At 37.6% G+C, this 11173-nt stretch overlaps 1 protein-coding gene across 1 annotated transcript; it reads left to right on the top strand.

Moving 5' to 3' along the window:
• The first annotated feature begins 400 nt into the window (after positions 1-400).
• On the top strand, positions 401-10018 carry MED30 (mediator complex subunit 30). The gene is made up of 4 exons (XM_070391942.1): positions 401-715; positions 6571-6729; positions 8978-9082; positions 9698-10018. Exons 1-4 carry the CDS (start codon positions 539-541, stop codon positions 9791-9793), a joined length of 537 nt encoding a protein of 178 aa, XP_070248043.1. The 5' UTR covers positions 401-538; the 3' UTR covers positions 9794-10018.
• The last annotated feature ends 1155 nt before the right edge of the window (positions 10019-11173 follow it).

Raw genomic sequence — 11173 nt, 5'->3', positions numbered from 1 at the left:
TTCGTTTTCTAAATTCAAATCGCAGGTTACCAGTTGCAAGCCGTCTGCGACTGAACAAGTCAAACTAGTCCCTCGGGGCCTTCCCCCTACTTGTGAAAGGACAATAATACTACAAACCTCATGGGCTCCGTAAGAGAAAATGCTCCGCAAGGAAACTAACACAGAAGAGCCCTAACAGGACTTCTAAGGAAGGGCTGAGCACCTGGAAAACCAACACCGGGAAAGCCTGCTAGCCTCCCGCCACTAGCACCACCCTCTCTGGCGGGAGTGCAGCTTGCAATTGGCTACTCAACCCGCCCGTCCGGCCCGCCCAGGCATCCGGGCCAATCCCGGCCGGTGTTGCGCCGAGTGGGCGGTGCCCATGACGTTTGATGACGCGTTACGTCAGCGTTGACGGAAGTCACGGCCGCTGTTTTGAAATCCAGCCGCCGGAGTCTCACCAGCTCCTTCCCACGCCAAGGCCGCCGACATCCCGTAGCCAAGGGGACCCCCGGACGCTTCTCCTGCGGCCCCGCGGGCCTGAGGCCGCAGCCGCGCCATGTCCACTCCTCCGTTGGCTGCGTCGGGGATGGCGCCCGGGCCCTTCGCCGGGCCCCAGGTTCCGCAGGCCACGCGGGAGGTCAACACGGCCTCCCTGTGCCGGATCGGGCAGGAGACGGTCCAGGACATCGTGTACCGCACGATGGAGATCTTCCAGCTGCTGCGGAACATGCAGGTGGGCAGCTGGGCGGGTGGGCGGCGCCGCCCCCGGCGCGGGGAGGAGGCGGATGTTTCTGCGAGGTCGCGGGGCGCCGGGCTGGACGTTCCGTGGGGCCCCTGGGCGTCAGCGGGGCTGCCCTGGGCAAACCCCGAGGATCGGGTCGCCCCGTTTACGTGCCGAAGTGTCCTCGGTGACTGTCCGACCCAGGAGTCTGCCGTGCGAAGGCGATGTTTCCAGAGCGGGTTTCTGGGCGATTGGAGCCCCGTGTTCTGGATTCGAGCCCCGTGTTCTGGATTCGAACAGGTTCCCTGGTTACCAGGCAAACTCGCTCCTTTCAGGGTTCGAGTGCGGCCTCACTCTGCTACCCTGTTTCGATTGCTTTAACCGGCATCTCATCTTCTTCCAGCAGAATCTTTTCTGAGGGTCTGAGGAGTTGAATTCAGATTCTGCTCATTTTTGTTCGACGGCTCTATTTTTGGTGTAAGAGGCACACAATAAAATGCATTTTTTAAAAGTGTTAACGGATGTATATACGTCCTTGTGAAACCATCACCCATGGCCGCAAAAGGTCTCTCCATGCGCCTTTGAAAGCTTTACTTCTGGCCTTCGGGCCGCGGGCAACCTCTCTGATTTGCTTTCTGTTACCATCCATTTCTAGAATTATGTGTAAATGGAATCATTTTTGTAGTAGTCACTTTTGTCTGGCGCCTTCCACTCATCGTGTTGTCAATAGTTCGTTCCTTTTGATTGCCGAATAGTGTTCCGTCGTGTGACTGAACACATCACAGTTCGTGTGTATGTTCATCTGTTGGCGGACATTCGGGTTGTTTCCACGTTGGAGTCATTATAAAAACACTTCTATGAATGTTCGTCTCCAGATGTTCTGTGAACATGTGTTTCATTTCTCCTGAGTAGGCAGGTGCCCCGCAGTGGAATTTGCTGGATCATAAAATAAATGTTTAGCATGTTAAGAAACTTTTTCAAAGTTCTGCACAACTTTAATTCCCATCAGCAGTGTGTGAGGATTCTAGTTACGCCTCATCCTCACCAGCACTTGTTATCCTGTGTCTTTTGCTTTGCAAATACTTTCTCGCAGTCTGTGACCTGTCTTTTCATTCTATTCACATTGCCTTTTGAAGAACAAACATTTTAAACTTTGATGGAATCCAACTTAATTAATTTGTTCACAGATTTTGTTTGGATGTTGTACCTAAGAAATTTTTGTCTAATTGAAGGTGACAAAGATTTTCTTCTATGTTTTCTTCTGCGAGTTTTATAGTTTTAGGTTTTACATTTAGGTCTATGATCCACATTGAGTTAATTTTTTAATATAATGATAGGTGTAGATCCAAGTGCACTTTTTTTTTTATTTTTTTTTTGCATTTGGATAGCCAAGGATTCCAACCTCATTTTCTAGCCTATTTTTTTTAATTGAATTTATTGGGGTGACATTAATAAAATGATATGGATTTCAGGTGTACAATTCTATAATACATTATCTGTATATTGTATAATGTGTTCACCACCCCAAGTCAAGTCTCCTTCTATCACCATTTATCCCCCTTTTACCTCTTCTACCAGCCCCATCCCCCCTTTCCCTCTGGTAATCACCATACGGCTTCCGGCACTTGCTAACCCATTTTTAATGCTTGCTCATCTTACTATTATGTGATGTGGATATCATCCTGGTTTTATGGGTGAGGATTCTGTGATTCAGAGAGGTAAGGTAACTTGCCCAAAGTTGGTCAATGACAAGGTAAATTTGAAATCAGGTCGTCAGACTCTTACAATTCTTATTCCTACAGGTGCACTAAAGAGTGGCTTATTGCCTTTTTTTAAGTTCTTGAGATTTTTTTTCTCCTCATTTTAAAAGTAATAGAGTTGTTTAGAAGTCTTTGAAGACCATGTCAATAAGCCAGGGTGAAACAATACAAAGGCAATCTAAGATAAGATAAGAAATCTTTGGCAATTACTTAAAATTAATATATTAATATTTTAAATGATTTAAGTATGTATTAAATGATCTCTCAGAATTTAGCAAATACAGTTGACCCTTGAATAATGCGGAGTTAATGGGTGCCAACTACCCATGCAATCGAAAATCTCCTTATAAGTTTAAAAAATATATACAGCACTTTATTTTTGATGGTCACATTTTATACCATGTTGTTATATACATAGAAAAGTGCATAATAGACCAAATTCTGGACTAAATATTCTTCAGATAAAATCCATTTTATATTAGTGTACACCCCATATAACATTTAAGTCAGCCCTCCATATTCATGGATTCCCAACCATGAATCGAAAATGCACTTATTTTTAGCATGCTGTATGCAAAGCACTGAATTAGGACTGGAAAACTAATAGCTAATATTTATCAAGTACTTTGTCAGGTACACTGTTGTAAGAGCAATTCTAAGGAGTATTTTTATCTCTATTTCACAGTTAAGGAAACAGAGGCTTAAAGAGAGAAGAATTTACCCAACATCACACATGACTAGTAGCTTTTCCTGTTAACCTCTTTATAGTTCTAACTTGCTATCAAACAATTATTAGCATTAAAAGAGATATGATACACATCTTTGACTAACACAGAAAAAAAACTAAACACTTTCAAAAAATTATGACTAACTACATTACATGTGGTTTTTGACAGCCCTCAAAAACCAATTTGTAAGAGCCTGATAGTTAACTACTCTGTGGCCGTGTAAGTGTGAGTTCTGTGGTTTAACTCATCTAATAAGCCCCTTTGAGCATATTACAATTCGCTGTAAAAGAAACAGGGTGCCCCTTCATTTCCAGGAAGCTAGAAGTAGTAGTGGTACAGACAGGACTACATATAACTTATTTATTGATACACTTTTTAGAGTATTCACATTTTAAAAATGATCTTCTACATTGCTAATCAAGAAGGACAAAGAGGCATAAATACAGACTGCTGAGATTATTTCTAAGTGTTCTAGAGAAGTGGTTCTTTATTACGTGTTCTTCAGCTTTTTGAGAATGGGATGAAAACTATGGACTCTCTTCTAAGAAAAATACACATATACACTTTGAATAAAATTTCAGGCGGGTTAAAAGATGTTTCCCCAAGGATCCCTCCATCCCAGTTGAGAATCCCTCCGTAAGGAAGTATTGCTTTGGTTCTGTTTATTATCCTTTACCACTTTAAAACAACTTCTTTGAATATATAATACATTCAAAATTCAGAAATAAAAAAGGACATTACAGTGAACATTCTGCCTTCCTCCCCTCTCTGCTAGCTATCTACCCCTTTCTCTGCAGGCAATGACTGTTAATGATTTTTATTACTATTCTTGTGTATCCTTCCCGATATTCTGTGCTTGTGTAAGCAAATGTATATTCTTTTATTTTCATCCCTTTTGCACAGATAACAGTATATTACACACATTTTGCACCTTGCTTTTTTTGATTTGGTATATTTTGGGGTTTATTCATATTCATACAGGAAATAACTCCTTTTCTTTTTAAAGAGTACAGGAATTCACTGCATGGGAATACTGTAATTTATTTAACCAGTTCTCCAGTGAAGGGCATTTAAGTAGCTTTTCATCTCTGATTGTTAGGCTGCAGTGAATAACCTTCTGCATAAATGCACAAGTGTACCTGTAGGATAAATTCTTAGAAATGGCTATGTGCTTCTATAATTAGATATATTTTGAACAATTGCCCTCCATGGGGTTGTACAAGTTTATGCTGCCATAACCAAGATCAATAACTGGGCTCTAAAAGAGCGAGTTATATTTTTGGATCTTTGATCACTGGATGGGTAAAAATCTATGTTTTTTCCTCTTTGGAATGAATTTGATCATCTCTCTTCATATAACATTTGTTTCAATTTTTATATTTAAAACTTTGACCCAGATGGAATTTAGCCTAGAATAAAGTGTGAGGTATGGCCCTGGCCTTACTTTTTCCAAAAGGTTGGTTGAATAATTTATTTCCTTCCTCATTGATTTCAGATGCTACTTTATACAAATAAGTCTATTTCTGGATGTTCTATTCTGTTCTATTCACTTAGCTGCCTGTCTCTTACGCAGTGCCAAACTTCTATTTATTGAGGCTCTATAATGTGTTCATACTTATTTTTCAGAATTGCCCTGGCTATTCTTGCTTATTTTTCCACATGTTCTTTACAATCTGCTTGTTTAGTTCTGAGAACCTGTTCACGTTTTTAATAGGCTCATTTAACCTGGAGACATCACTATTATGTTGAGTCTTAATAACCAAGAACATGGAATATCCTTTGTGTCCCTATGAAGTATTCTAAGTTTTCATTTTTATCTTGGAATTTAAAAAATTTATTTCCTAGATGTTTTGTCTTTATTGTTGCTATTGTAAATAGGGCCTTTTTCCTTTCTCATTTTCTTTTGTTTTTATATATGAAATGCAAACTATTGTTTTCTATACTTTAACTTTGTACCCACTTCCTTATTGAATTCTTTTATTGATAGTAGCGCTTTCTCATATCATTTGTAGTGATTATACCACATTCTTTTTAATGTTTTAACATTTTTTTTTCTTTTTTCTCTCTCTAATTGCATTGGCCAGTTCCTCCAGAATAGTGTTCACTAGTAATATTAGTGGTCTGAGTAGACATCCTGTTCGGTTTCTGACTTCATTGAGAATGCTTTTAATGTTTCCATATTAATCAGGGTGCTGTGCTCACTTTTTAACTGGGATAAATGTATTTTATCACACTGGGGAATGTTTAGTACAAGTTTTATATTTATTTTAAGAATGGATATTGAATTTAATTGAATGCCTTTTTGGTATCTGGGGTATGATCATATATTTATGGGCCTTCATTAGCATTCATGAGGGAGATGATTATTGATGAGCTTTCCAGCTAAATATGTACACAACAGTGTATAACAAGGGCTCTTAGGCACTATAATAACTTATACTCTGCAGTATCAGAACGTCTCTAACCCAATTTCTAGGACAGTGCCTGACACATGTAGAATGTGCAGTAATTTTTTTGACTGAATTAATTATTCCTTTCTTTGAGAAGCTGAAGTTGTATATGAAAACTAATACCCACACTTACTTAAGTAGGTGAATTTAAGGAGGGTGATTATTTGCATTTCAAAATGATTTTGTTTTCCTTTGTGAAAAAATCTATTCGGAGTTCTTTTTACATGACACACACTTCTAAGTGAATTTTAAGTATAGATTTATTGGGAAAATAACTCATTAAAAACACATAAGCATCAGGACAGTTGATGATCAGAGCAGTTACTTATAATAATTTATTAATGATGTTCAAGTTCAGATTAATTTGCATCTATATCTCCTGCTATATGTTATTTTTAAAGAAAACTTTTGGTGACAACTTTATATTTCATTGTGTGCCTTGAGTATCTTAATTATCAGAGTTAAGGTACCTTGAGATTATTTTGCAACAGGAGCAGCATATCACTACTTTTATTCTGTTAAAAAGTCCTGTCTTCATTTATTTCTTTTCTTCTTTTTTTAAAATTTTATTTTACTTTTCACTTCCTAGTTGAGTCCAGCTACTTGCTGCGTTTATGTAATAGTAAATAATATTAAAATTGTACATTTTTAAAGTAATACTTTAAAAATTAGAAGGGGAAAGTATTTCACCTGGTCAGAGGGGCTTACCACAAATTTTTTTTCTGGATGTGTTTTACAGCAAAAACAGTATGCCAAGGAGCTGAGAAATGAGCACGGATTACTCTTAAATTCTTAAACTTGCACTTGATTAACTGAGGAACTGTTTGCTTTTATACAGTACTTAAAATTGTTTGTTTGCTAGCTTTACTTATAGAAAGTCTTGATTTTCATGACTTTTTATTTTTTGTTGTTCTGTTTTGCCTGATAAGCTCCCAAATGGTGTCACGTACCATACTGGGACATACCAAGATCGGCTGGCAAAGCTCCAGGACCACCTTCGCCAGCTTTCTATTCTCTTCCGGAAGCTGAGACTGGTCTATGACAAATGCAATGAAAACTGCGGAGGGATGGATCCCATCCCAGTAGAGGCAAGTTCCAGTGGTAAAGGGAGGGTGAATGTAAGACAGGATGGTCTCAGGTGTTGTCATTGTCGCCCTTCTCGCTTTCTCCTATTTCTGCAATATCTCCAGATTTTGAATTATATCAGTTTTACTTTTGACTAGAGAAGATGAAAATATGATATAAATATATGTATAGAATTAATACCATATTTTCATGTTAATAATTTTTTGTACACTAATATATAGGCTTATTAGTGAATTTTGGTTGTTAGAATGCGAGGGTTGTCTGGCAATTTTTATCGTAGTCAGTGTCTCCTATTAATTAAATCACTGCAGGGTGGTTTTGGGGTTTTTTTTAGTAGGAGTTTAAATAGTATTGTCAAATACTTTTAAAATGGTTTTCATGTGAGTTCTTTATGGGTAAAAGTTATGTTTTCATCATTAATAATTTAAATTAGCTTAGTGAATCACTTATTTTAAAATGTATTCTGTAAATCTAACTTTGGATCCTAAATATAGTTTAGTTAATTAGGTATATACATAGCCCTTTCCTGCTGATAAGTTATATCTCTGCCACCAAAGGTAGCTGGGAAGAGTTGGATGTTCTCTCATTACATGTAAAGAGCAGTTTCATGTGATCAGTGCTTCTTTTTTGAGTGATCAGCAGGAAGGGATGGACAGAGAAAGAGTAAATGCAAAACAGCCTGAAAAGAAGTGATCAAAGGTGTTGGCAAAAGATCAGAAATATGGTTGACAAATTGTCAGAGGCTGCAGAGAAGTCAAGGAAAATAAGGACTGAAAACTGTCCAGTAGATTTTGCTAGAGAATTGTCAGTATATCTGAGCAGCTTCAGTGAAATGGTAGCAACAAGAAGTCAGATCACAGTGGGTTGAAGATAGAGCAGAAAATAAGGAACTGGAGCCAACAAGTGGCTAAGCATCTTTCAAGAAGCTGAGATAGAAATCAAGAGAGGAATGCAGTAGATGGAAAGAAGGATAGAGTCAAAGGTTTCTCGCATTTTTCCTCCACATGGGAGAGATCAGAACATGTTTAGATGATAAAGGAAGAAACCGTAGGGAAAGGTTGGGAAGCGGATAAGTAATAAAGGCAGAAGGAAAAGCACAGGAATGGAGACTAACTGTATTCAGGAGAAAGGACAGTGTGCATTAGGAGAGAGGAAAGGAGAAAAGTGGTGTGGGTGTGGGTAAGTCTTTATTGTCTCTGTGAAGGAATTTGAAGAAGTTTAGCCAGATGACTCCTGGTCGTACCACCTATTTACCTGGATTGGTAATAATATAAGACAGTTGAGACTATATGATTCCTGAAGTCTATCACGTCTATGAGGAGTTTCATCAAATAAACTTCATCACAAACCATACATATTCAATTATCATTCTGCTCGAAGTTTCATTGCTATATACATTTTTTTCTCCTACAAAATTAAAAACAAACAAACAACTTTCTCCTAATCAAAGAAGTTACAACATCTAGGATTTTTCATAGGTACTTAGGTTCTAAATAGCAAGTAAATGAGATTTATATCATGCACATCCCTAAAGTTCTTTCTAGTATGAATCGAAGAAAGCCTATTCTATCTCAATGGTCCATGAATTTCTTAGGTTTGGAAATCACAACTTATGTGTCACAATTTTTTGCAGTGTGTCACCCAGTGGCTGGCAACTAGATATTTGCTGGTTGAATGAGTAGGGTATTACTTAACACTCCGGTGTGGGGTGAATTTCCCGCCAAAATATAAGATGGCGCGGGCAATTATTTAGGTTTCCCGCGCAAAATCAGGGATTTTTATGATACCTATTACCCCAATGGGTATGAAACGGTTCGCATACGCAGGTAGGTATCTTTGTGAACGGCAAACAAACAAATATTTGGTAATACGCAGTTACAATCGGCCCGAGTTTACACGTTTCCCGCACTCCACCGCAAATCTATATGAACCGAGTTAAGACGGCTCCCGCGGAGTACGCGCAATTCACGCGAGCCGACTTAACTCGTTTCCCCCACTCCAAGTGTTAACTATATGTAACAACTAGTGTTATAACAGCTATTTCTCAAAAGAAACCCAAAAAGCTAATGTACAGAGTGCACTGAAATGATAAACTCATCACACTGTTATTTTAGACCATCATCTAAGTTAAAATTTCTTTTTAGATTATTAAAAGTATAAAAATTGACCTTAATCTGACTCATTTCTACACCAGTGTAATTGGAAATTTTATGTCATATTTTTTACTTTTAACTTGTTTATAACTTCCAGCAACTAATTCCATACGTGGAAGAAGATGGCTCAAAGAATGATGATCGGGCTGGCCCACCTCGTTTTGCTAGTGAAGAGAGGCGAGAAATTGCTGAAGTAAATAAAGTGAGTGATTAGTCTGTACATTTGATATTTCTCTTTTCAAATATGAATTGAATTAATATTAAACATTAAAGTCTCTGTAAATTGCTTTTCTGTTTCCAATAAAAATTTCTTGGTCCCCCTTTTTAGTTACTTTCTCCCTGTTACTTTAACTCTAGATAGAATTAATATGAGCAGTTCATGTAATCTTGGTTTGCTCTTTAATGATATAAAAATTAATGATTTTAGGCCTCTTTATACTGAACATGTACTATTTTATGTGGAGGTATTTTAATATAGTTTCTTTAAAATTATTTAAGTAAATATATTATTTCCAAATGTAATGTTCCCAAAAGGTTATTGAACTGTAATGCTTCTTATTATAATAGCTAGTAAACACTCACCAGAAGTTCTCTATTTTTATCTTGTTTTACTCAAGCATACATTTGCCTTATAGGATTTGAGGAAAGGATCCTAAACAGTATGCTTTTCAGTGAATATTTGTGGACAGAAGAGGGCTGAGGTCTTCTGCTTGAAGGAAATATTTAGCTTAATTGTCTGGAGTCCAAACTTACGACATTTAGTCTTTTAACTTCATGGTCTATATTTCATTTTTGATAAATTCTTTTGTTTCTCCAGAAACTCAAACAGAAGAATCAACAGCTGAAGCAGATTATGGATCAATTACGAAATCTCATCTGGGATATAAATGCCATGTTGGCAATGAGGAACTAAACTGATATTTACATTTCCTGCTTTACACATTATACCATTTTTTACCCCTCAAGTATTTCTTCCCTTTAAAGAAGATTATTTATCTGTTTGTATTCCAGCCACTAGAACTAAAGTTCTATTTTTACATTGTGGTTTTACATTAAAGTAGTCATTGGCAGTCTTTTGTTTAAGCTATTGATTTTGTGAAAGATTATAATAATAAACTTTGACAGGGTTTGTGTTTTGGTTAATCTTTGTGAATAATTGTGTTTTAAAAGCAAAGTAATTAAGTTTTGTAGAAAGATTTTTAAATTTGATCAGTGGTTGTTTTGGTCATTTCATTATGCTTTTAGGTGAAAAAAGTTTAAACATTTTTGCAGATGAAAATATCAATCTGGTATAAATTAATTAAAGTTAAATATGTAATTTACCATTTCAAATCAATTTTTTAAAATTCCCTTTGAGTCCTAAATAAGTTAAAATGAAAAAAACAGTTAATTCATATATTGCTGTAAATAGATGAAAATTCCCTTTACCATGTTTTTCCAGTGTTTGGTCTTAATGGAATGATCTGTCTCCAAAAGGAAACAAACATTTGGGGATGGCGCAAACTGAAACCACGACTGTGTGCTTGTTACCTGCTTTAGGCCAAGGAACAGTTCCCTCTCTTGAGTTTTCAGGTGCACTCTAATATCGATTGCATTTTGGAAACAGTATATTTTTAAGAGTTTCAAATGAGATCAATAGCTCTATATGACAAGGGCCTTGGTAGACTAGTAATTGGTCAACAGTAAGTTATTTATAGGTCTGCCTACAGGCTGGTCGCTCAGATTATAAATATCCTCAAGTAAGAGAATCAGATCTTCCCAGGAAGGACTTTTCCAGCCTAATCCAGAAGCCTCTATCTCCAGCCCTGGATTCCAACTCCAGGAAATACTGCTATTTGACTTCCCTTGTGTATGGATCAAGTTTCTCTGGAAGGTTACACAGGAAATGGCTTTTACAGAGGAAATGGCTCCCTCCGGGGAAGGGACCCAGGTGGTTGTATACCCTTTGGTACCTTTGGAATTCTACTGTATGTGAAAATACTATGTATTCAAAAAATAGGCAAAATTTCATTTTAACCTGTGCAGACTCCCACCTGTAACGGTAGCAGAATCACAATAGGAGAAGCCAAACCATGTGGGCCTCGTTTTACCCTCTAACTGTACATTCGTCAAAACAAGCTCTCCGAGAAGGCCATGTTAGTCGGCTGGGAGCTGACAGCCCAGGGCGGGAAGCACTGTAGTCACAGGGCAGAAGGTAAAAGTATATGAAGCTATGACAGCACGAATTAGGACCAATAACCCAGTATACCCCTGTAGTCTGTAGTATCTAAGGATATTACAGTTTATTTAGCTA

Source organism: Myotis yumanensis, unplaced genomic scaffold (assembly GCF_028538775.1).
Source record: "Myotis yumanensis isolate MYYU_CA2020_CCGP unplaced genomic scaffold, mMyoYum1.0.hap1 SCAF_15, whole genome shotgun sequence".
Classification (NCBI taxonomy): domain Eukaryota; kingdom Metazoa; phylum Chordata; class Mammalia; order Chiroptera; family Vespertilionidae; genus Myotis; species Myotis yumanensis.
The sequence above is the reverse complement of the archived record's forward strand: the minus strand, read 5'-3'. Positions and strand labels throughout refer to the sequence as shown.